Genomic DNA, 26,879 nt, shown 5'->3' on the forward strand with positions numbered 1-26,879 from the left:
CACACAAATGTCCGCGACTGGGTTTGCTGCACAGCACGCACAACGTTTTTTCACTCTCTCTGATGCACGCAGCGTGCAACTCCTGTGTGTGTGTGTGTGTGTGTGTGTGTGTGTGTGTGTGTGTGTGTGTGTGTGTGGCTGCTCGCGCTAATGTTGCAGCCGGAGACAACTCTGATTGGAAGTGGCGTGCCGCTGAATGGAGCTCCCTGCTTGTGTTCCCACTACTTTACCTCGCATTGGATTTTTATTATTTTTCGGCGCTGTTGTGTGCACTCTGCACTGCAGCTCCGTCCGTCCGTCCGTTCAACACACATCACCCAAGTAAATCCTGGTTTATACTTCTTCATCACGGCGTGTTCCGTGACAAAATGTGGCTGATCTACAAGCTCACAACGCCTCGCGCAGAAACTTGCAGCGCAGCGCACGTTATTATTTGTATTATTTAATAATCTAACATAGCCTACTATTTAAATACTTTCACAAGCCACATTGTGGCTTAATATTCACATTAAGGGTAACAAGCAGGCACGCTGCATGCCATGCACTGCACATTAGAACAAGTTTGCTTGTGAGTGTAAATCAGTGGCTTCCTCAAAGAAAAAGAAAGGAGGGGAAAAAGCGTTGGAAACATAAGGTTCGGGCCTCGGCGCGGGTCGGACGCATTTTAATGATTAATGCTCGGACGTCGATTCGGGTCGGACAAAAAACTGTCGGACATGGCCCACACGGGTTCAGAACTGACAGAAAAAATTGGCCCGATCCCAGCTCTAATCTACAAGCTCACAATGCGTCCACCCCGTCCATCATTAGCCGAGTTTCTTAAAGCAGGTCAAAATAATAATAAACAAATAATAGTTGGAAATAGTTGGATTTAAGATCACAATGCGTCCGTCCGGCCGTCCGTCTGTCTCCCGCCACTGTTGAGCATGAGCAACCTTGCAATCCATGTATTTGACTCTTTTTATTTGACTCTTTTTATTTGACCACCACTCAGTTCACAACAAGGTGTGATTTTTTAAAGAGAAAACAATAAATAATAAGAGAGAGATGGACTTACCCCCACTCCTCCACAGGGCAGCCTCACAAACATCGGGCTCACTGAACCTGAGTGAAAGAAAGGAGAGAGATGTGAGCAGGGACGTGCTGGCCATTGGGAAAAGCGGGACAACTCCCGAACGGCCGGTTCATTCCCGGCCGGTCCAGGCAGGCCATTAGGAAAAAAAATAAAGATAAGATGTCGGCCTTTGTTCCATTTTGGGGGCTGGGCGGCCAACAAAGTAAATCGTCACTGTCGGGCAGAAACCTTGTATCTCCAAGTTTAAAATGTATACATTTTTTCGCAAAGCAAAGCCCTGCTTCATCATACCAGGCCGTTGCACAAAAGTAGTGAAAACAGCAGATCTACTGTAGATCGGCTGTTTTCACTCATTTTTAAAATAGTTATGGACATACAAGGTTTCCACCCGACAATGAAGAAATATAACTCATGTAATTGGCCCACTGGCTTGTCACTTGTCATGATCTGAAACGGCAAATCTTTAAGTAGCAGCAGCGCTATAGAGAGAGATCTCTCTCTATAGCGCGCAATGAGGGCCTCTCCAACTCTTTTTCCCAGGCTGAATCAGGGGCCCAGCACGTCCCTGGATGTGAGACCAGAAGCCAACGAGAGAAAGAGAGAGAGACAGAGGGAGGTCAGAGGTGACGAGGTAACACTGTGGTGGCCCTACGACCTTTAAACTTGGGAGTATTTGACCTTGTGACCTTCCACAATCAAATGTGCCCTGCAGTAGTAGTAGGATGAAAAAATCAAGGCTCTCTCTAAGCCAGAGAGAGATTTGTTTTCATTCTCCCGAGGTCACCGCAAGACTACGCCGCAGACCCCTGGGTAATTTTCCGGACTTGCAGTGTTAAGTTAACAGTCAGGATTTTGCTGTGCAGTGTGTCTTAAGCAGTAGTTCTCAAACTTGGGGTCGGGACCCCAAGTGGGGTCCCCAAATTATTGTGTGGGGTCCCCAGATGATTAGCTTAATGTAATTTTTTTCTCACTCAATGGTAAAAAAACAACAACAACAACAACAACAACACACAGTATAAGTTTATACAGGGTATGTGCACATTTTAAAGTGACAATTTAATGACTTTCAAGACCGTTTTAATACCAAACTGTCAAATATTAACTCATACAGTGCCTATCCCGAACTAGTTCGGGATATTCGGGATCAAAAACAAATTTTTATTTGCTATTTTACTTACCCCGAGCTGCTTGGAGCAACGTGGGTGGTCCCGGCTCGCCCAGCGCTCACCAACGAGAGACGCTAGATGCTCCAACGATTTATTCCATTGAAAATGGTTTAAAATAAAGTTTAGACCCCCCCCAATGTTCACCCAATGTTCATTGTAGGCGGCGCGACGTATTCCAGGGTGCCTATCCCGAACTAGTCCGGGATATTTAATGAAATGGAATAAAATGATAAGAGGCCTTCTGAAGCCTGGCCTGATTTTTCTAGCTACTAACCGAAAGCTAGCAACGTCCCGGCCGGACGTTATTTGCGAACGAAATCGCCAATCTCCGCCTAATCCAATGAAAGACCACATCTTTGAAGGCTTATATCTCTGGATTGTGTCTTTAGGGAAGCGGCGCGAGGTTTATTTACGGCGAAATCGCCCAAAAATGATCTTTTAGATGACAAAATGGGAATAGCCATTCTGTTAGCATTATCATCAGGGACATTTCCATGACGTGCATGAACGTGAGCACGTGAGGTCCTGGAAGGTGAGGTCCTGGAAGCTAAAGCGCTCGCCTATGAGAGATGCGCTGGCATTCTATGGCCCCTAGAGGGCGCTGGCACTCAATGAGTTAAGTAAGCAAGAGCCAAACATTGTGAAAATGCTCACAACGTGTAGATCTGCTATTTTCACAATATTTATCTGTGGAACCGAGTCACATTAAATGTAATACCTACAATTCCAAGTGCTTGTCAGGGTGGGGGTCCCCAGTTCAAATATGTTTATTTTGGGGGTCATGGCCTAAAAAGGTTTGAGAACCACTGGTCTAAAGTCACGAGGCGTTGTGTGCTTGTAGATCGGCTGTTTTCACTAGTTTAAATCATTTTTAAAATGATAAATACAAAACAACGGTTTCCACCCGACAACGACTAAATATAATTCATGTACAGTAATTGGCCCACTGGCTTGTCACTTGTCATGATACGGCAAATCTTTGAGTAGCAGCAGCAGAGATCTCTCTCTATAGCACGCAATGTGGGCCTCTCCAACGCTTTTCCCGGGCTGAATCAGGGGCCCAGCACGTCCCTGGACACAAGACATCTGCGCTCTCGCTTGGATCCGCCAGGGCGCACTGAGCTCCTCGTGTGAATAGACATGTTTTAATGTGTCGCGTGGAAACATTTCAGCGTTTGTTGAGGGTAGAGTGTGAGTGAGATGAGCATCAATGCCATGAAGAGGGAGTGAAAGCCCACTTGTCGCTTCGCCTGTCAGACTGCCCGCTCTCCTCTCACTGAGAAGTAACGACAAGGCACGTCATTCACTCCTGCTGTGAAAAGCCCTGGGATGCAAGAACATTCTCTTAGCAAACAAATCCTGAATTGTAGAAATGTTCTTACAATCTTTACCAAAAGATAAATATATGAGCGTCTATCCTTTAAAGAGCGTTGTGAGCATGTAGATCTGCTATTTTCACAATAGAACCGTGTTGTACAAAATGTAACTCTTAGTGCTCGTCAGGGTGGGGGGGGCCCCAGTTAAAATATTATTATTTTGGGGGTGGCTGCCTGAAAAGGTTGAGACTGGATTGGAAACTTCGATTTCCGTCAATGCACAGCCTTCCTTTAGTCAGTGATTTTGGGGATGGCTTTTTGTTTTGCCTTAGATAAATCTGCACTGTACTTCCATCGCCGCGATCACCTCTCTCAGTTAGGAGAGGCTTTGTTCAGGCCTTTCCTTTCCATTGCGGTTCTACTATGTGTGTGCTTTTAATGCATCTCTCTCACCGCGGTGCAGGTGGGCCCACCTTATTGCGTGGCCTAAGACTGCGGCGTCTGGTAAAAACACTGGACTGGAAGTTATACGTCTCTACTGGGATGGAAGCTAAGAGGGCCAAAGGGGGCTTGTCTATTAATGAACACACACACACACATACTGACCGCCCCATGCTACACCTGCACGGCGGCCACCAAACGGCAGTGGTGGTAGGTGACGGAGCAGCCGGTCGGACACCGGGGTCTCAGACAGTCCTTGGCTGATCGTAACACCTCCACCGACTTTATTAGACTGGACCCTTTATTATGACAAGCATTAACGCAGATCCCTTTAACAGATGCCACGCACAGTCGCACACGCAGGCCGCGCACAGGTTAAGCTAGAAACAAAGTAAAAATCCTCAGCGTTACATTTATCCACGTGTATGACTTCAGGGAGCGAGCAAATGTAACCAAGTAGGACCCGTCCATTTGGGGCTGTCACAATTATTACATAATCGTCTAATCGCAATTATTTGACATAATCGTCATAATCGTTTCCATGTTGAAAAATGTTCATATATTTTTAAAAAAAGTCAAAAATAGTGGAAATCACAACGCGATGCGTTGTGAGCTTGTAGATCGGCTATTTCCACTATCAATGTTCTTTTTTAAGTATAAAGTTGTCAAATATGTCAGTAATTTCTTTGTATATTTAGGTTACGTGTCATATCTACCATGTGCAACTTCAAAGCCTACAAGCCAAACAGAAATGTAATTGTCAACGACAAAAACACAATTAAATCGTTAATCGCAATTACTTGAGTGACAATTAATCGTCATGTAAAATGTCATAATCGTGACAGCCTTACGTCCATTTACTGTAGTTGGTACTTAAAGCGCTTTAGTTGTCCGGGGGTCCCCCAGGGGTCTACACTAGGTCCGCTCCTTTTTTTTTTCGTCGTTGCCTTGAACACCAAACATTGTGGGCTTGTAGATCTGCTATTTTGAGCACGCAGATCACAACGCGTATTCCGTTTTAAGGGACGCTATAGGGACAAAAGTGGTTAAATTAGGACTCAGGATTTGACAGACTGAGGGAGTTCAATGCCGTGGATCACGGGAGAGTGTTTTCTGCTGGTGTTTCAGTCAGAGTGCATCAAAGGGTGCGTTCGGAAATGCGCACCGGGTGTGTGCTCAGTGTAGTGAGTGCCTAAACCCAACCCTAATCCTAACCCTAACCTCAGTAAAACTATGCCTAAACCCAACCCTAACCCTAACCTCAGTAAAACTATGCCTAAAACTAACCCTAACCAGAACCGGTGCACATTTCCGAACGCACCCTTTGATACACTTGGACTGAAACACCAGCAGAAAACACTCTCCCGTGGATCACAGACTTGGAGGAATATTTACGCTAGCCCGGCTAGCATAAACACTCGATGTTTACTGTGCGCGCACATCGACATGGCTATAGGATGAGTGTTGAATATTTACGTGGTGAGTCACAGGCATAGTTCACTGTCATGGTTTAGTTTATCGCAACGCAAGGTCTGTTCCTCCTTGTTCACGGACATCCTCAATATCCCTATACGTTCTCAAGCAGTGGTGTAAAGTAACTAAGTACATTTACTTAAGTACTGTACTTTGAGCAGTGATGGCTGAGTGGTTAGTGTCCATACCTAGGACTCCGGAGGCCCCAGAGGTCGCAGGTACGATTCCCCGCTCCAGCTACCACTGCTCCCCTCCCCCTCGCGCTCCTTGTGGGCAGCACTGGGTTCAGCTGGGTTAAGCTGAAAAAAGCAGCTGGGTTGGGCTGCAAATATCTGAATTTCCCTCGCGGGAGGAGTAGGTAACTATTATTATTAAGTACAATTCCGGGGAATTTGTACTTTACTTGAGTATTTCCAATTTCCAATACTTTTACTTCCACTACATCTCGCATCTAAATATTGTATTTTTACTCTACTGCATTTATTTGAAAACTTTAGTTACTAGTTACTTTGCAGATATAAATTATAATATAAAACATACATACAGTGAACCACTTTGGCCCTATTTTATACCTAGGCTATTTGAAAATAGCCGATCTACAAGCTCACAACGCGTTGTGAGCTCGTAGATCTGCTATTTTCAAACATTTACTACTTTTACTTTTGGTACTTTAAGTACTTATTGATGCCAATACTTTTATACTTTTACCCGTGCACATTTTCAATTCCGTACTTCTACTTGTAACAGACTATTTCTACGTTGCAGTGTTGATCCTTTTACTTAAGTAAAACATTTGAGTACTTTTTCCACCACTGTTCTCAAGACGTATACTGTATTTACAGAACAGAGGATGACGGACAGGCCGTGTGCTTAGGCTGTGGGTGGCGGTGGCCCGGGCGGCGGAGCGGCCCTCTTGAAATAGCAAAGATTCTCGGATTGATCCCGGGCCTCTCCCCGGCTGCATGTTGAAGTGTCCTTGAGTGAGACACTTGACCCCTATAACTTCTCCCTCTTGCGTGGCTTCCTCCGCTGTCATGGCGCCGTGTGTGTGTGTGTGTGTGTGTGTGTGTGTGTGTGTGTGTGTGTGTGTGTGTGTGTGTGTGTGTGTGTGTGTGTGTGTGTGTGTGTGAATGTGAAACACTCTGTCAAGCACTTTGGAGAAGGTCGCTGTATAAACGCGGTTCATTTGCTTGCATGCCTTTTGATGTTTTTTTGAATAAAGGTGAGAGAGAGAGGGAGAGAGAGAGAGAGAGAGAGAGAGAGAGAGAGAGAGAGCTAGAGAGAGCTAGAGAGAGAGAGAGAGAGAGAGAGAGAGAGAGATCCCGGTGATATTAAAGGGCAAGTTCACCTCTAGGACAACCTGATCTTATTTTATTGTTGTTTGGGACACGATCAACACAATCCTGAGTTATTTTTTGTGTTCAATCTGTGCATTTTGCATCATGCTGCATCATATGATGCAAAATGCATCATCATTCATGCTGAAATACTAAAATATCTCAAAACACAGATTGAACAACAAAAAAAAACTCGGGATTGTGTCGATCTGGTCCCAAACAACAATAAAATAAGATGAGGTTAATTGTCCCAGAGGTGAACTTGCCCTTTAAAGGTAATGAGACCTGTTTGGCTAATCGTTGTTGCGTAATTAGCATTTAGCACATGGTGAGTCAACCCTTCTTCTATGTGTGTGCGCACGCGCGCGCATGTGTGTTTGAGATTGTGTGTGCGCTCATAAATAAATTGAGGGGCTGATGTCATGGAAATTTGTTTTTTGTTTATGCGGATGTGTGTGTGTGTGTGTGTGTGTGTGTGTGTGTGTGTGTGTGTCTCTTACAGTCCAGTTTCTGTCGTAGTGGGTTTGTTCCATAGAGCAGCACATGGGCTTCGGAGTGGACCGTCTGCAACTCCTCCAGAGTGGCCTTCCTACCACGGATACACTGGACGGACACACACACACACACACACACACACACACACACACACACACACACACACACACACACACACACACACACACACACACACACACACACACACACACACACACACACACACACACACACACACACACACACACACACACACACACACAGAACAGGTGCAGGTTAAGAAGTAGACTAGACTAGAGACAGAGATAGAAGTTTAGAGCAGTGGATTTCGCAGTGGATTTGTGTTGTTAAAGGGGAAAACCACCAATTTTCTATATTGAACTATGTCATTAAAAGGATACCTGGCCAATACCAAAAAATATGCCTTAATACATTATAATTGTCCTCTATAACTACAATGTAAAATTAAAAACACCATAAATATATATATTTTTTTCTAGAAATAGCTTTCACTCAATAGGAGAAATGCCCGTCGCAAGTTGATGATGTCATAAAAATGTGTGATCTATCTATCCCTATTTATGGCATGCATGTGCAAAAAAAAAAGAACACACACACACACACACACACACACACACACACACACACACATACATTTGAAATATTGATTTGATGCTCATATTAACCATAGGAAGTATTCTTTTTTTTCACATGCATTCTATAAATTCCATAGGGATAGATCACACATGGTTTTATGACATCATCAACTTGCGACAGGCATTTCCCCTATTGAGTGAAAGATTAGCCATTTCTAAAATAAATACAATATTTAAGGTGTTTTTTAATTTTACATTGTAGTTATAGTCTACTTGCCAGCCAATAGAGCCCCATTGTGAACCCGGACATATTGAGTACACCAAGGTTTTATGTTATAAATGTTGAGTAAGGGTCCCCAGCATGTAGAAACTGCCGGATGCTAACTTGCATATGTTATGGGGGATTATGCTAAATACATCGAATTATGCAAATTATGAAAATTGCTCAACATATGCAAGTTAGCATCCGGCAGTTTCTAAATGCTGGGAACCCATACTCAACATTTCTAACATAAAACCTTATTGTACTCAATATGCCAGGGTTCAGATTCTGGCAAGTGGACTATTATAGAGGACAATTATAATGTATTAAGGCATGTTTGTTGTATTAGCCAGGGATCCCTTTAATATTTTTTTTAAAGTGTCGCAGTTAGTATCAAAACCTCTGCCTCATGTCAGTCAGTCAGTCAGTCAATCAGTCAGTCACGCTCCAGGCTCCATACAGTATGTATGGCCATTAACTCTCCTACTGCCAGATTATTTATTTATTTATTGGGTCTGGTGCCATCAAAAAGCGGCTTACCTTTGCGACGTTATAGTAGATAGACAGACAGACAGACAGACAGACAGACAGACAGACAGACATTTATTTATTTATTTTTATTTTTTTGGGTTGTGCAATAGTGCACTTTGGTCTGCCAGGCAGCAGAGGGCGGCGTCATGCGAGAATGAATGTGAATTTGCCTGTTATGTGTTGAAGAAGAAGACGACCAGTCACTGGCCACAGCGCCTCAGAGCCAGAGAAATCAACAAGGAAGTGAATTGTTCTCCGTTGATGTTAACGCATAATGGATTTTTTACACCATCACCGCAGAAAATGTGTTCACAGTACACGGCCGCGCGACCCCTCATCAGCTTACAGTCATCAGACGAACGAACCGAACGAGCGCCGTATTGGCGGAGAGGTCTTGCGAATTGGGGCGAACGTGAACGTTCAAAGCGTGGGGAGAGTTAATTGAACATACTGTGTCACATGTGGTCTATGACGTCAGACATCTCTGATGTCAGATGTCAGTCATTTCCTTATTTGGAGAAATATGGCCACATTTTTTATGGAGATGATCTGCCCATATATGGAGACCGGGATCTCACCCTAAGGGCTTCTTGGGCTTAGGGTGTCTTACTAGTTTAACTGGATTTAGATTTTCACTAATTTAACTGGGGACCCTCTGGATCCCCATCAAGAGCTCCAGCACTGCTGCAGGAACCTTAGTGAGAGCAATTAGTTAGAGCAGGGGTCTTCGACAGGGGGTCCGGGACCCCTAGGGGGTCGTCAGGGGGGTTATTACAGGGGGTCCTCCAAATCTTTGTGTGATAATTATTTTTTTCCCCCTTTTTTATATTAACCACTTGAACCCTAGTGTCCATATTCGGAGAACTTAAGCCAAAAATATCAGATCTACAAGCTCACAACGCCTCGCTTGTAGATCGGCTATTTTCGGCAAAGAGCTTTGGAGGGGAAAAAGAGCAGTCTAAGTACAGTGAAAGGTCAAGTCTATTTAGTATTGACGGTTCAAGTAGTTAAATATCTGAAAACACAAATTGACATGAATCCAAAACACACTGATGATCGTGCTGTCAACAATGAAACTATATGGAATCTATGAACAGGTTGTGGGGGTCCCTGCTTCATTTCTATCTCAGCAAAGGGGTCCTTGGCCTGAAAACGTTGAAGACCCCTGAGTTATGAGATGGTAGTAGTGTCAGGGATGGTTATACACCTGCTTACTGCTACATGCTCTGTGCATAACTGTGGCCCCCCGGTTTGCCGAAGGCGGCCTACCCATTTCCGTTTCCGATAGCGTCGTTTCTTTGATTAGCTTGATTGGTGCAGCAGTAGACATGAAGTTGTCGTATGTGTTTCCAGTTTAAATCTGCTGCTGCGCCAATCAGGCAAAGCTATGGGATTACAGTTATGCACAGAGCCTATGAGGACATCATAAAGGGAAGTCCAAAGGCACGTGCATATGTGTGTGTGTACGCGTGTAAACATGTTTACCCTCATGGTGTCTGATAGCATGTGCATGAAGACATGCCTTAGAGCACTGGTTCCCAAACACTGGGTCGGGACCCATTTGTGGGTCGTGGACACAATTTTATGTGTCCCTTTCTTTGGGAGGTTTCCTACATTTAAAAAAATCTACAGGCTCACAACGCGGCGCAAATGAGCCTCTAGATCTGATGTTTTCACTAGTTTGGGTCCCGGGCAAACGTCTAATTTCTCGTTTGGGTCTCGACCAAAAAAAGTTTGTGAACCACTGCCATAGAGAGAGAGAGCAGGGGCGTCAATTGGGTATGGCAGGGGTATGCAGCTGCCATACCCTGGGTCCAGGGGGGAACATAAAAGTAACTTTTATATATAAATCCATGAATGTCTCTTTGTCTATCTGTGCTGGTTATTATGTTGTTAAATAACAGAAAAATAACTACAAATGCAAAATTTAACAAAATATGGTCACTTCAACAAGGTATTATAATGATATTCTCCACACTTGTATTCTCCCCATCTTGACAAAATGGTACAGGTGCAATTCATTATTGTTAATTGTGGCACGTTTACTATGGCCTATGCCAAGTTTAGCTGCACTTGAACAACCGTCATATCCAGCCCAAGAAACCGTAGAAAGGGGGGGGGAATGTAATGTACTTCTTAAAATAAATGTATCATGCCTGTTGTTAACACATTCACCGTCTTTTAAGAATACCTTCGTACTCCCATTTGCCATTCGTCTCCATAGACTTCCAATTTATAGTGCACGGAATGAATTTCTTTTTTTTTTTTTTTTTACGGGAAATTCTCGGGACTATCGGGCCTAGCAGGGAATGAGTTAAGGTATGGCAACATGACTGGTGTCTTGCACGCGCGACACCAGTCATGTTGCCATACCTTAGCTTTTTCTGAACTGACGCCACTGGAGAGAAGAGAAACCCAGAGAGAGATACCAACACCCCAGAGGGAGAGAGAGAGAGAGAGAGAGCCCAGAGGCAGAGAGAAAGCAGAATGAGAGAGAGAGAGAGAGAGAGAGAGAGAGAGAGAGAGAGAGAATGAGTATGTGAGAAGAGAAGAGAAACAGTTCCCAGGCAGAGGAGGCGAGTGATACTCAGCTCGGACTCTGCTGGGTCTGTTGATTGTTTGGTCCATTCATAAAACACTGCAGCTACGCAACCAGGCCTGCAGGCAGATCAAGCATGTACGCACGCAAACAAATAACACACACGCAGGCAGGCATGCACGCACTGCGCTGCACACACACAATGAGTGACGCGAGATCACGCCTCAGTTGAAACCATTAAAAGTGTACTTGAAAGGACAAAAAATGCCTTTGGTGTGTACGATCGCTTGCATGGGACATCCAGCATGTCACCAGCCGCGTACGTCGGCACACATGTGCAAGAGACAGATAAGAGATCAAATGTTTGGTCTTGATGGAAGTCGGGCCAGTGCCTCTGCTCTATCAGACTGTGCCGTCTCTTGCAGAGCTACTGTGAAGTGCTACAATGAGAGCAGGGGCGTCACACCAAATCCTGGGCCCTGGGTACGAGGATTCGCTGCGGGGCCCCCCGTGAATGCTCTTCATAGGGGGAGGAGGGGGTTTAACCCCATTTAGACTGGGAAACGCGTTGTTTTGTGCTTTAACTATTGAAAAATAGCAGATCTACAAGCTCGCAGCACAGCAACTGTGAGCTTGTAGATCTGCTATTTTTCAATAGTTAAAGCATAACATACTTAAGGCCCCTAGCTCCACCTTGGGCCCTATTAACTCAGTCCCACTCCCCCCCCCCCCCCCCTTGTGACGCCCCTGGATGAGAGCAAAACAAGTCTAACAAACATTCACAGTAAAATCCGCTGTGTTCATTTACTGTAACTCTGAAAGTGTGTTTTGCGCTTGCAGGGTCCAGTTTCTAAAAGTCCTTTAGTAATGGTGCATTTCATCATTTGTAAAGGATAAGACCCATCCTGGATGACTTTCAAGCTGCCACAAATGTTTTACTTTGGTTTTGTTTTTATCAATGAGGAGAGCTCACTGCCAGCTGAAACTGACCGTGCACTGCCCCCTCCTGGTCAAGATCACCAACTGCACTTCTGATCTGAAATGGACTGCATCCATAATACATTAACAGGATTGGTCTTCCATATTATCCACCCAGTGTTTTCCATTACAGCACATGTCATTTTTTTACATTAGTCCTCCCACCGTGCAAAGAAACCAACATGTAGCCTACATCTGCACAATTACATGTATGTTGCTGACCTGCAGGAAACCCTTTCATAATATCATAAAATGCTGCTGCCACGCCACACAAGGCATTGTGTGCCATTACCAGTAAGACTCCCTAATGGGGAGATAAGCCACCGTCACATCGCATACGCAAACTTTAGAAGGCAGTCGTAGCCAGTCAGGAGGGAACATGGGAAATGGGACAGATCCATGTTGATGACATGACTTTAGAGATACTGGGTACCGCCAAAAAAAATCGTTTTGCAAAAATCGACATGGTGGTGGCGCTAGAAGAGGGCCATGTGAGAAATGAGGGGTGGAGGTTGTGGTTTGGCAGCCAAGGAGTGTGTGTGTGTGTGTGTGTGTGTGTGTGTGTGTGTGTGTGTGTGTGTGTGTGTGTGTGTGTAAAGTTTGGCATGGATAGGGGCAACGGTGCCGGAGATAAGAGTAGGGGCGAAAGTGTGACGTGACGGATAGACGGACAGACGGACAGACAGACAGACAGACAGACAGACAGACAGACAGACAGACAGACAGACAGACAGACAGACAGACAGACAGACAGACAGACAGACAGACAGACAGACAGACGGTGGAGCTTTTCATAGTATAAATTGAAGATTATTCGACAAGGATGTGTGTCTAACTATCCATGCATCCAGTGGTGTAAAGTAACTAAGTACATTTACTTAACTCATTCAGAGCCCCAGACATTAACGGATTATAATGTCCAAAGTGCCTCCTTCAGGTCCCATTCACTTGCGTTGTCTTATTTTGAAGGCCAGAAGTCCACCGCGCAATCACTTCCGGTCTGACGTCATCGGATCGTGCGCCGGAACCGATCCGTGTCCACGTGGAGTTGTGTAATGGCCGACCGGGAGCTTTTATAACTGTGTAACATAAGCGAGCATCTGCCTCCATCCTAGCTTCTAAAGTGTAGTTTTGAGATAATGGACATTAAAGATGAGATCCCCCGTCCACCTCAATGTTATGGATGGGACTATTTTGTGCTTGTGGAGCCGTGATGATGCGAAATCAGCGACGGATTTCGTCTCCGGACCGCCGGCGATTCTTCTCGGTAATGTACTCGCCGTTACATCTCGGTTTCAAATATTGTACTTTTACTCCACTACAATTTTTCGAAAACTTTAGTTACTAGTTACCGTACTTTACAGATATAAATTATAATACTTTAGCCTTATTTTATACCGTGGCTATTTTCAAACATTTTGTACTTTTACTTTTGGTGCATTAAAGTTGTACCATGTAACTTTTTTTATAAAACAAATCTTAAAATTGTCCTAACTGTTAAATCGCTAAAGTTTTAGAACACCCACTCCGTTATTTTCAGCTTCTGAAGCCTTCTCTTTATATGTTTTCTATGATCCTGGCCGTGGACCGGATTTCGTGCCAAAATGACGTAATCTGCATCATCTGTATACGTTGTGTATACGTTGCCCAATCACATCGCCGATCATGCACACATGGTACACTACCGGCCAATCACAGCGCATCTTGAAGTGGGGTCGCCATATTTGTAGTCGCCCGTGTGTCTCTTTACTCAAAAGGTAATCTCGCCTACCAGGCAGGGTGAAGTAGTCCGTTTCTCCGGAATGCCTGAACGCACAGGAACCAGGGACCCCTCTAAAGATAGCTCTCGGCGTTGTGGAGGCAGACGCGGGGGTGTGAAGGTACGAAAAACGGGCGAAAGACGTGAACGCGACCGCGGTTTGCTATAGGGCTACTGACCACTAGTTGAGCATCTTACACAGTATAGCTTTAAGTACATTTTGATACCGATATTTTTGCACTTTTACTCAAGAAAATTTTTCATTCTAGACTTTTACTTGTAAGGGTGCCCTCACACCAAAATACCTATGAGAGTGGAATCCGCATTCCGCCAATGCATTGCAATGAGAATGGAGCGTCTTTTGCAGAAATCCTCTGCTGGCATGAAACCGCTTCACTCTCATTGAAATGCATTGGCAGAACGCAGATTCCACTCTCATAGGTATTTTGGTGTGAGGGCACCCTAACAGAGTATGTCTACATTACAGTATTGATACTTTTACTTAAAGGGGGCGTGACACGGCCAAAACAGCTAATTATGGCTATCAAATTAGCCAATTTTTTTAATGATGTCATGTACCCCCATGTTAAATGACCCAATCAAATTAATTTATTGTAGTTACTGTACTGAAAGTAGTACTTTCTGTACAGTAACCGAAATAAATTAATTTGATTGGGCTAATATGGGGGGAGGGGCGGAGTCGATTATCCATATCATTATCTTTTGAAACTGCCCCAAAAAAAGCTGTCCGAGGTGTCTTTCCGACTTTCTAAACCAACTTTAAAACTATCAGTTCTAGGGGTAAAAATGATATAGCATTCGCTATAAAATCAATGGTTAGACCGATAAAAAAGTACATGTCTTCTTCAAAAAAGGTGTCAAAAAAGGTGTACGAGGGTCAACACGCTTCTCCCCGTCTATGCGACGGTTTTGTCGGCCATACCCTGCTGTCTCTTGCCCTAACCTGACTGGAGCACCCGGGACACCGGAGCAACCGTAGAACGAGGGACCAGCGATCTCCTCCTCCTCCTCCTCCGCAGAGGAGGTCCGCAGCTCATACACTCTGTGTGTGTGTAGCCTGTGTGTGTGTGTGCGCTTTCGCGCGTGTGTGTGTGTGTGTGTGTGTGTGTACACACACAATAGCTCTCGCAAATAGCCGTGCGGTGCAGCGCTAGCCACGCTACACGCTAACAACAAGGTTGTGCGCGGCACCGCACAACGGACGAAGTATACATTGCGCGGCACCGCACGACGGACGAAGTATACATTCACTACTAACTGATACGGCCCCGCCTCCTTTTCAGACTGTTTGAAGAAACACCACGTGACCTACTGTATCATAATGTTAATTTTCGGCCGGTGTCGCCACTCCTTTAAGTAAAATCTGTGTGTACTTTTTCCACCACTGACCGTGGTGAATGTTAACCACTATGCCTAAACCTAAACCTAAACCTAACCCTTAGTGGAACTAATGACAGGTAGAAATAGGGAGAATAGCCCTTGTGTTGTTACCTCACAGTGTGCCCTGAGGCCCGTCTCCTGCAGTCTGGACCAGATGCTCTGGATGCGTCCGGCGTGCTCCGGGTGGCTGGTGGTGTTACCGCACATGCACTGGTGCTTCTGCATCAGAGAGTCGTACACCAGGCCTAGGGGACACGCACAAAGACACGGGTTCATGCGCGCGTACGGTGCGTACACTCAAAAGACGCATGCATAGCAGTGTTGATTTTGCGCTCGGTTGCGTTTGGGTGTTAGCTAGACCCTCCAGAAAAATGCAGGCAACAATCCTTGATTATGCGGGCAAAAATCCTTGATTTTGCGATGAAATATGCAGGGTTTTACGTGATCTTATGCAGTGAAATTGCGGAATATGTGAAAAGTTGCGAAATATGTGACATGCTAAATATGCAGAAAGTTGTGAAATATGCGAAAAGTTGTGAATTGCGTGAAATATACGAAAAGATGCGAAATATGCGGGGGGTTTATGTGATTTCATGCCGTCAAATATGCGGGTAGTTCCGAAATATGCGGGCGGAAATATGCGATTATGCAGCCTTTTTGAAAATATGCGACCCCCTCATAATCTGCAGCATTTGCCTGATTCTGCGGGAAATTATGCGATCGCATAATCGCATTTTTCTGGAGAGTCTATTTAGATAGTTTCACTACTTTTTAAACATTTGTTTTCTAATTTATGGATTTCTTTTAGAGTTTTCTTTTATACATTCATGAAATTACTTGAAAAATGTTCTAGGAGACCTGTGGTGAAGCGAGGCTTGGTGGGCGGGTCCTGCACCACCATGGGGAAAGAAGAGGACGCCGGAGATGATTGGGCCCTGGAGAGTGGGCGGTGTGCGGCAAAGTTGATTGACAGGCCCGCAGCCTCCATAGACGCCTGATAGTTCCTCAGCTGATGGATCCGTTGTTGCTCCAGTAGCAATGCCTGCTGCTCACGCACACGCACGCACGCACACACGCACACACACGCACACGCACGCACGCACGCACACGCACACACACACACACACACACACACACACACACACACACACACACACGCGCACACACACACACAATCACGTTAAACTTCATAATATAACATGATGAGCTGCAGTTTCTTTCCCTTGCCAGAAGATGGCGCTGTGTACATGCAAACTAATGTCTTCTGCCATACTGTCCAAACCAGCAGACATGAATATGCAGTTATACATACATACAGTATTGTAGTTTACAGTGAAATGGCAAGATTGAACATTTCAAGCACTGATAATGTAACAGATAAAGGTCTGATTATGTAAAACAAATCAATTCAACATGTCAAACGCCAGGGGCGTCACAAGGGGGGGAAAAGTGGGACTGAGTTACTAGGGCCCAAGGTGGAGGTGGCCTTAGTTATTTTATACTTTAGCTATTGAAAAATAGCAGATATATACAAGCTCACAGTGCACTGCAAGCTTGCAGATATGCTATTTTTGAAAAGTCGTGAAATTGTGTGCAAATCTTTGACATTTGTAACTCAAATTTGCTTCTGGGGGGGGGGGGGGGGGGGGGTGGGGTCCCTGGAACTAAATATTTTGAGATGGGGGTCCGTGGCCAAAAACATATCATTTTGGGGGTCCTTCACATGAAAAGGTTTGAGCACCACTGACATGGACATTTTTTCAAAAGTTTTCAAAAATAGCAGATCTACAAGCAGTGCGGCACTTCAACAATAGTTGAAGCACAACATGTGCGACACCCCTGCTTCACGCAGCTGACCCCGGTTCAGGTACGACCCGAGACACTAATGCAGGGTTCCCCGATAGGCGGGGGGCTACTGTCTGGCCCCCACCAACCCCAGTAATAATGGTGGTATAAGAGCAGCAACAACACTAGTATATCGTCGTTGTCGGGTGAAAATCTCGTATCTCCAAATTTGTACGTTCTTTCGCAAATCGTACAAGGATGTGTCACACAAAAGTAGTGAAAACAGCCGATCTACAAGCACACAACGCCTCGCACCGCGAGGCGTTGTGTGCTTGTAGATCGGCTGTTTTCACTAGTTTAAATCATTTTTAAAATGATAAATTCAAAACGAACGGTTTTGGACATACAAGATTTTTCACCTGACAACGACGACGAAAACTGTCACTGGAGTGGCAGGAACGCCCACCGTCGGCTTGGTACTAGGGATGTCCGATATTATCGGCCGGGACGATATTATCGGCCGATATTAGCATAAAAATTCATAGCGGAAAATATCGTGTCGGTATTTTTTGGGGGAAATAATAATATTTTTATGTTTTTAACCCTGACCCTCTAGAGTGTACAAATCAAACCAAATGGACCCTTATGGGTCTGTAACTCTGAGTGTACAAATGGAACCAAATGGACCCTTATGGGTCTGTAACTCTAGAGTGTACAAATGGAACCAAATGGACCCTTATGGGTCTGTAACTCTGAGTGTACAAATGGAACCAAATGGACCCTTATGGGTCTGTAACTCTGAGTGTACAAATGGAACCAAATGGACCCTTACAGGTCTGTAACTCTAGAGTGTACAAATGGAGCCAAATGGACCCTTACGGGTCTCTAACTCTAGAGTGTACAAATGGAGCCAAATGGACCCTTATGGGTCTGTAACTCTGAGTGTACAAATCCAACCAAATGGACCCTTATGGGTCTGTAACTCTAGAGTGTACAAATCAAACCAAATGGACCCTTATGGGTCTGTAACTCTGAGTGTACAAATGGAACCAAATGGACCCTTACAGGTCTGTAACTCTTAGTGAACAAATGGAACCAAATGGACCCTTATGGGTCTGTAACTCTGAGTGTACAAATGGAACCAAATGGACCCTTACAGGTCTGTAACTCTGAGTGTACAAATGGAACCAAATGGACCCTTATGGGTCTGTAACTCTGAGTGTACAAATGGAACCAAATGGACCCTTACAGGTCTGTAACTCTAGAGTGTACAAATGGAGCCAAATGGACCCTTACGGGTCTGTAACTCTAGAGTGTACAAATGGAGCCAAATGGACCCTATGGGTCTGTAACTCTGAGTGTACAAATCAAACCAAATGGACCCTTATGGGTCTGTAACTCTAGAGTGTACAAATCAAACCAAATGGACCCTTATGGGTCTGTAACTCTGAGTGTACAAATGGAACCAAATGGACCCTTACAGGTCTGTAACTCTTAGTGAACAAATGGAACCAAATGGACCCTTATGGGTCTGTAACTCTGAGTGTACAAATGGAACCAAATGGACCCTTACAGGTCTGTAACTCTTAGTGTACAAATGGAACCAAATGGACCCTTACAGGTCTGTAACTCTGAGTGTACAAATGGAACCAAATGGACCCATTCCATTTGTACACTCTTAATATGATTTTATAATATAAATTGAGGTCCCAGCGATATATAAATGCCATTAAATGGGGGTCAGTAGCCTAATGCATTTCAAACTGGGAGTCCTTGAAATTCAATGGTTGAGAATCACTGTTAGATAAAATATTAGCATATATCGGTATCGGTTAATATCGGTATCTGGAATTAAGAGTTGATATTATCGGTTATCGGTAAAAAAGTCAATATCGGACATCACTACTTGGTACCCTAGTCATAATTCGGCCCTTGGGGAAAACTAATTGGGGAACCCTGCACTAATTCATGTTCTCTCTCTCTCTCTCTCTCTCTCTCTCTCTCTCTCTCTCTCTCTCTCTCTCTCTCTCTCTCTCTCTCTCTCTCTCTCTCTCTCTCTCTCTCTCTCCTCTCTCTCTCTCTCTCTCTCCTCTCTCTCTCTCTCTCTCTCACTCACACTGGGCGCTATTAGTTAACAAGCGAAAGACAAAAGATAGATTAGATGTCGCGAATGTGGCGTGTCGCAACCTTGAGCTTGTACAGAGCATTTCCCATCGGCCTTCACTGTTCCAGTACAGTGGTTCTCAACCTGTGGGTCGGGGACCCTCAGGGGAGTCCCCAGACTACAGTGAAGTGACAATTTATGGACGTTTCAGACCTTTTTAATACTTCAAAGAAAGAAAGGAAAAAGAGCATTACTGCATCAAAATTAATCACCAAACTATACTATGGAAAACTGGTCAGAAATTGGCCAAATTGTCTCTATAAGATCTGCTATTTTCACAACATTTAGCTGTGGGAACCGTATGCAATGCCTCAACTCCTACAACTCCAAGTGCTTGTCAGGGTGGGGGTCCCCTGTTCAAATGATATTATTTGGGGGGTCGCGGCCTGAAAAGGTTGAGAACCACTGCTAGGGCTGTCACGATTATGCCATTTTACATGACGATTAATTGTCACTCAAATAATTGCGACTAACGATTAATTGTGTTTTCTGTCATTGACAATTACATTCTTGTTTGGCTTGTTGTAGGCTTTGAAGTTGCACATGGCAGATATGACACGTACCTAAATATACAACGAAATTAAGGACATATTTCACAACTTTACACTTTTAAAAGAACATTGATAGTGGAAAATAGCCGATCTACAAGCTCACAACGCGTCGCATCGCGTTGTGAGCTTGTAGATCTGCTATTTCACTATTTTTTTAATTTATTGAACATAAACATATTTCAACATGGAAGCGATTATGACGATTATCACAAAATAATTGCGATTATGTCAATATAATTGCGATTAGACGATTATGCAATAATTCTAGTTACAGGCAGAACATGACTCATGACAAGAGATAACATTTGAAACACACAAAGTCACTTTTGAACAATTCTTCCAAATGCAACTAGTAACTACAGTATGCACTTAAGAAGTTTGTAATTGAGCACAGACTTGAGGGGAAATGTCACTGACACGACACAGTCAAATCTAACTGGTGGGGGGGGGGGGGGGGTAATAAGATGAGACACGTTGCTACAAGTGCTACAAGCGGTGGCGTAGACACTTCAAAAGCGCTGCATCGTGCAAAACGGACCCGATCCGAATAATGAATCATGGGGGAAAAAAATGTATCGAAGCAGTGATTAAGTCCCGAGTCTCATGTCAAAATCTGCATCTGGCAATCTGCCCCCTGTTCCTCTGTTCCTACCATCAAAACAACAACCAACTCCCAAGCCTTCTGCTGAAAGGTTGAGGATATTTAAACTTTTGTGAGCCTCTAAAGATCCGCTAGGCAGTGATTCTCAACCTGTGGGTCAAATTATTTTGGGGGGGTCCCCAGATGATTAACTTAATGTTTTCACATTGAAAAGATTGCTTTCTCTCCCAACAGTAAACAAATCAACGTAACGTTTAAAGTGTGATACACCTGCATTTAAAAAGTATTTATGTCATGTTGTTTATGTCCCAAAAACGTTTTTCAAAAGGTTTGAGGCTAAATTACCACTCCTGAATAGAGAGCCTCTCTCATTTTGAATGGCTCTCAGAGCATTTTCAGCTGCAGTACCACCTTTGGCCCTGAACTGCGCCACCCCCCCACCCCCCCCCCCCCCCCCCCCCCCCCCCCCCCCCCCCCACCCCCAAAATCTTTTTGATTTTTTTTTTTTTTTTTTTTCAGTTTCTTTGAAAAAAAAAACATCTTCAAAAACGGCCGTTGATGACGTCAGCGACGGGCAGCAAATCTGGACAGCCTGTTTTGAGAACCCGTGGGATGCTTTTAACCTCCGCCATCTCCAAAACCAGAGAAAGAAAGACACAACGGTTAGAAATGGGACTTTGTGAGGATAGAAGGTGCTAGTGGGACCCCAAAATAAGGTTTTAAAATAGGAAAAGTGAAATTTCATGGTGTATCACCTTTAAGTACTATAGAGGGTGTCTGCACATTTCTTAAGTGACAATTTAAGGACTTTTTAATACCTCTAAAATGACAAAGTAAACATTGGCCAAATTGTCTAATATTAGTGTCTGAAATTGTGAAGGATCTACATGTAGATCGGCTATTTTCACAATAGAACCGTGTTATACAAAATGTAATGCCTCAACTCTTAGTGCTCGTCACGGGTGGTGGGGGGTCCCCAGTTAAAATATGATTATTTTGGGGGTCACGGCCTGAAAATGTTGAGCTAGGGAAAAACACATGGCGTGACAGAGGAGAGTTGCGTGACCAACTTCTTCCTGCCGTTCCATCCTAATGGACGTGTCTGCCAAGAGTCACCCTGAGCACCATGGCTACGGGCCTACCTGATTGGATTTGGATGAGCGGTCAGTCCCACATTGGCTAGCAAGGAGAGGACATAGTGTTCTGGCTCTTGTGTGTGTGTGTGTGTGTGTGTGTGTGTGTGTGTGTGTGGGGGGGGTGGCGGCATGCTTGTGTGTTTGTGTGAGAACGAATGAAAGAGGTGACAGAAAGACAAAATGTTGACACAGAAAGAGAGAGAGAGAGAGAGAGAGAGAGAATTTCTGTTTTGCATGTATCTTCTCGATCATGTTACGCAATTCTCGTAGCTTGTTAACATAGCGCTCTCATGTCTGACACTGTTGTGGAGGCGGTGTAGTGTAACCTGCCTTTAGCCAATCAGAGACTCATGCGCATGCATAAAGTAAATGGCAAATCGAGTGGCAAAGTGAGTGGCAAAATGAGCTTGAAGTCGTTTAACATCGTTTAATACAATTAGATAGGACTTTTCTGTTTGGATGTATGGGCTGTCAAGGCCAGAAAGTCGTTTTTTTGCCACTCAGTAGGCGTTCCCGCATAACTTTCGGGTATGATGATGATGTCACACGCATACCCTCTATGGCCAGTTTCCCCAATTAGTTTTCCCCAAGGGCCGTCTAGGGTACCAAGCCGAGGGCCACAACATTGCAGGGGGCGACGGTTGCGTTCCCGCTGCTCTAGCGACAGTTCAGATATCGTCGTTGTCGGGGTGAAAATCTTATATCCAAAACCGTTCGTTTTGAATTCATCATTTTGTAAATTATTTAAACTAGTAAAAAAAGGGGATCTACAAGCACACAACGCCTCGCAACCGCGAGGCGTTGTGTGCTTGTAGATCTGCTGTTTTCACTACTTTTGTGCGACGGCCTTGTATGATTTGCGAAAGAACGTACAAATTTGGAGATTCCCACCCGACAACGACGATATACTAGTGTTGTTGCTGCTCTTGTACCACCATTATTACTGGGGTGTTGGTGTGGGCCAGACAGTAGCCCCCCCGCGGGCCGCAAATGGCCCGGCCCGCGGGCCGCCTATTGGGGAACCCTGCTCTATGGTATACTGAAGTAGTGGTAAGGACAGCAGGAGGAGTGGAAGTGAGTGAGACGGAGAGACATAGGTGAGACAGACAGAGAGACAGAGAGAGTGAGAATGTATCTATCTGTGGCGTGGGTGTCTTCTCTCGTGACTCGAGAGCTAAAATAGTGCGTGGAGCAGCGGGCCACTCGGGCAGACGGACAGAGACACAGACAGAATGTAGTGTGGACTGTTGCAGGCATTCACTGAGTCCATCTGTCACTGCTAGTACTGTACATGACGCTTCTCTCTTTCTCCTTCTATTCTCAACCTCTCTCTCTCCCTCGTCATCTCTCTTCTTCCACTTCATTTCCTCATCTGTGAAGGTGAATTGCACCTATACTGTACATAAATGTATACTGTGAAGTTGAATATACTAACCTGTTGCACATAGAACATACTGTCCGAAGAGGTGTTCCTGCTCTATACTGCCCCCTACCTGTCTGAAGAGGTGTTCCTGCTCTATACTGCCCCCTATCTGTCTGAAGAGGTGTTCCTGCTCTATACTGCCCCCTATCTGTCTGAAGAGGTGTTCCTGCTCTATACTGCCCCCTACCTGTCTGAAGAGGTGTTCCTGCTCTATACTGCCCCCTATCTGTCTGAAGAGGTGTTCCTGCTCTATACTGCCCCCTATCTGTCTGAAGAGGTGTTCCTGCTCTATACTGCCCCCTACCTGTCCGAAGAGGTGTTCCTGCTCTATACTGCCCCCTACCTGTCTGAAGAGGTGTTCCTGCTCTATACTGCCCCCTACCTGTCCGAAGAGGTGTTCCTGCTCTATACTGCCCCCTACCTGTCTGAAGAGGTGTTCCTGTTCTATCATATAATAGCTCTATGCTGCCCCCTACCTGTCTGAAGAGGTGTTCCTGTTCTATCATATAATAGCTCTATGCTGCCCCTACCTGTCTGAAGAGGTGTTCCTGTTCTATCACATAATAGCTCTATACTGCCCCCTACCTGTCTGAAGAGGTGTTCCTGTTCTATCATATAATAGCTCTATGCTGCCCCCTACCTGTCTGAAGAGGTGTTCCTGTTCTATCACATAATAGCTCTATACTGCCCCCTACCTGTCTGAAGAGGTGTTCCTGCTCGTCCTGCTCCTGGGGGTCGGGAGGCTCCTGCTTGATGACCAGCCCGCGCAGCGCCGGCGCCCCCTCCTGGACGGACGTGGTGGAGGAGGAGGACGACGAGGACGAGAGCCCCTGGTGCTCGCGGAGCTCCTCCTCCGTCTCCTCCGGGTGGCTCTGGTGCTGCCTGCCGGGGCCCCCGGGGCCCCCGGAGCCCGCGGGCGGGGCCTGGTCACTGGGCTTGGACATCAGCTGGAGGGAGAGAGAGAGAGAGAGAGAGAGAGAGAGAGAGAGAGAGAGAGAGAGAGAGCGGTAAGAATCATACAAAGCATATGGATGATGGTTTTGGATACCATTGTATAGAACAGTGGTTCTCAACCTTTTCAGGCCGCGACCTCCAAAATAATCATATTCTAACTGGGGACCCCCCCTCCCTGAGCACTAAGAGTTGAGGCATTACATTTTGTATAACACGGTTCTATTGTGAAAATAGCAGATCTACATGCTCACAACGCCTCGCGTTACTTAAAATTCACCATTTTAGAGGTATTAAAAAGTCCTTAAATTGTCACTTTGGAAATGTGCTGATACACTCTATACCAGGGGTCTTCAACAGGGGGTCCCTAGTTACTACAGGGGGTCCTTCAAATCTTTGTTTGATAGAAACTTTTTTTCTCCTTTTTTATATTAACTAACCACTTGAACCCTAACGTCCATATTCAGAGAACTTTAGACAAAAATAGCAGATCTACAAGCTCACAACGCCTCGCGCTGCGAGGCGTTGTGATCTTGTAGATCGGCTATTTTCGGCAAAGAGGTTTGGTGTAGAGGGGAAAAAAAGAGAACACAAAGTACAGAATGAAAGGTCAAGTTTTTAAGTATTGACGGTTCAAGTGGTTAAACATCTGAAAACACAAATTGACATGAGTCCAAAATACACTGCCCCCAAAAGAGGAGGAGCGCTGGAATTCACATCCTCTGTGACGCCGTCAGGCGCGTTCAATTGAAACGAACATGCTGTGAGCCTAGCTCCGCCTTAGCCTTCGCATTCTGTCTAATTTATCGAGCGCTCAACGATCACGTGCCTTTCAGGGCAGTTTCGCGAGCTCATATTGAATCTGCGTTTCACAACACAGATCAAAAAAAGTCAAAAATAGTGGAAAAAAGCCGATCTACAAGCTCACAACTTGTGAGCTTGTATATCAGCCATTTACACTATCAATGTTTAGTATAAAGTTGTCAAATATGTCAGTAATTTCTTTGTATATTTTGGTCATGTGTAATATCATGTGCAACTTCAAAGCCTACAAGCCAAACAGAAATGTAATTGTCAACGACAAAAACACAATTAAATCGTTAATCGCAATTATTTGAGTGACAATTAATCGCCATGTAAAATGTCATAATCGTGACAGCCCTTCGTGTAAGTCAACAGTCGCTGTACTACTGCATAAGGTTTGCAAGGAATTGTAATTTTGGTCAAAGATTGACTTAAAACAGATGGGGAAATCGGAGCTATTCTGGGCGGCTTCCATGCACCGAAAGTCGCCCTTCCGTGGATTTCTACGGCTCCGTGAGCTTTCCGAGGGGGACGTCGAGGACAGGGCGACAGCAAAGTACAGAAGAAGGGAGAAAAGGGAGAGAAGGAGAGAGGGAAAAAAAGAAAAGCAAAGTATTTGAGGAGGAGGAAGGGGGGGTTCGTGTTGGGATTTTGTTATGGCAGCTGGGGCTGTCTCTGTCGCTACGGCAATGACAAGAGCAAAACACACACACACACACACACACATGCACCAGTGTGTGCTATTGGGATGGGACGATTTGAAAATGTCATATCATGATTGTTGTGAAAAAAGAAATCGCGATTTACAATATCAAAATCCATTATCCTGGGGCGGAACATTTGCCAAAAAAATAGCAGATCTGCAAGCTCACAACGCGTTGCGTTGTGAGCTTGTAGATCGGCTATTTTTTTGGCAAAGACATTTGATAAAGAGTGAAAAAAAACTATCAAGTACATACTGTATATTATAAGTACCTTTTATCAATTATAGAGGGTTTAAGTGGTACCGGATATGCAGCTCGGCAAATAAAAGGTGAATTGATCCCAGTAGATGGCAGATATCACGATGAATTAAAACTCTGCGATACGATTATCCTGAGTGGTTTTTATCGCGATACACGATAAACTCGCTTATCGTCCCATCCCTATTAGTGTGCGCACATGCACACACTCCCCCCTCCCCCCTCAACCCTCAGCGTCTAAGGTCATCAGTGGGGTGGACGACTATTTGCACAGATGGAACGCACACACACACACACACACACACACACACACACACACACACACACACACACACACACACACACACACACACACACACACACACACACACACACACACACACACACACACACACACACACACACACACACACACACACACACACACACACACACACACACACACACACACACACACACAGGGGTCTGGCTGGCGCGGCGCCCAGGGAACGGTGCATTGACGTCAGAGAGCAGGCTCTTGCCTCATCCCTGTTCCTCTTCTCCAAACAAGCTCCTCTTTAACACTCATAACACACACACACACACGCACGCGCGCACGCGCACACACGCACACACACACACACAACTTGTCCAGCAGAAACCTCAGTGTTAATTTAATTCTTGGAGTGTAAAACATTACCCAAAAATTACACCTCCCAATTTAAATTAAACACTGTGGATCATTTACTGTGGTACTGTTCTCTCTCTCTGTCTCTCTCTCTCTCTGTGTGTGTGTGTGTGTGTGTGTGTGTGTGTGTGTGTGTGTGTGTGTGTGTGTGTGTGTGTGTGTGTGTGTGTGTGTGTGTGTGTGTGTGTGTGTGTGTGTGTGTGTGTGTGTGTGAGAGTTTGTCTAGCTATACTTATGGGGACTAAACGCATGTTCACACAGTCACCTGCAGGGGACCTCTGACAGTGTGGGGACAAAATAGTAGGTCCCCACAACGGTGCGTGCGTACGTGCGTGCGTGCGTGCGTGCGTGCGTGCGTGCGTGCGTGCCTGCGTGCGTGCCTGCGTGTGTGCGTGCGTGTCTCTCTCTCCGTTATACAGAGGAAATAGTGGCTGGGATGTGAGGCGTGAGAGATGCAGACACTAAA

General features: G+C 45.1%; 1 protein-coding gene and 1 long non-coding RNA gene across 2 annotated transcripts in view; both read right to left on the reverse strand.

Moving 5' to 3' along the window:
- The window catches only part of LOC308308325, an 839,845-nt gene that overhangs the window by 133,222 nt on the left and 679,744 nt on the right, over positions 1 to 26,879 (reverse strand). The window lies entirely within an intron of this gene.
- Positions 1 to 26,879, reverse strand: part of hdac4 (histone deacetylase 4) — a gene marked incomplete at its 3' end in the record, with an annotated part of 312,733 nt that overhangs the window by 87,963 nt on the left and 197,891 nt on the right. Inside the window, exons 14-18 of the mRNA XM_080753473.1 lie at positions 23,725 to 23,976; positions 16,228 to 16,414; positions 15,481 to 15,614; positions 7,309 to 7,411; positions 1,058 to 1,104 (exon numbers count right to left, since the gene is read on the reverse strand). Of these exons, the coding sequence (XP_080609599.1) occupies positions 1,058 to 1,104; positions 7,309 to 7,411; positions 15,481 to 15,614; positions 16,228 to 16,414; positions 23,725 to 23,976 (723 nt within the window). The remainder of the gene's footprint in view (positions 1 to 1,057; positions 1,105 to 7,308; positions 7,412 to 15,480; positions 15,615 to 16,227; positions 16,415 to 23,724; positions 23,977 to 26,879) is intronic.

This window comes from Nannobrachium achirus (genome assembly GCF_963921795.1).
Source record: "Nannobrachium achirus genome assembly, chromosome: 22".
Lineage (NCBI taxonomy): Eukaryota > Metazoa > Chordata > Actinopteri > Myctophiformes > Myctophidae > Nannobrachium > Nannobrachium achirus.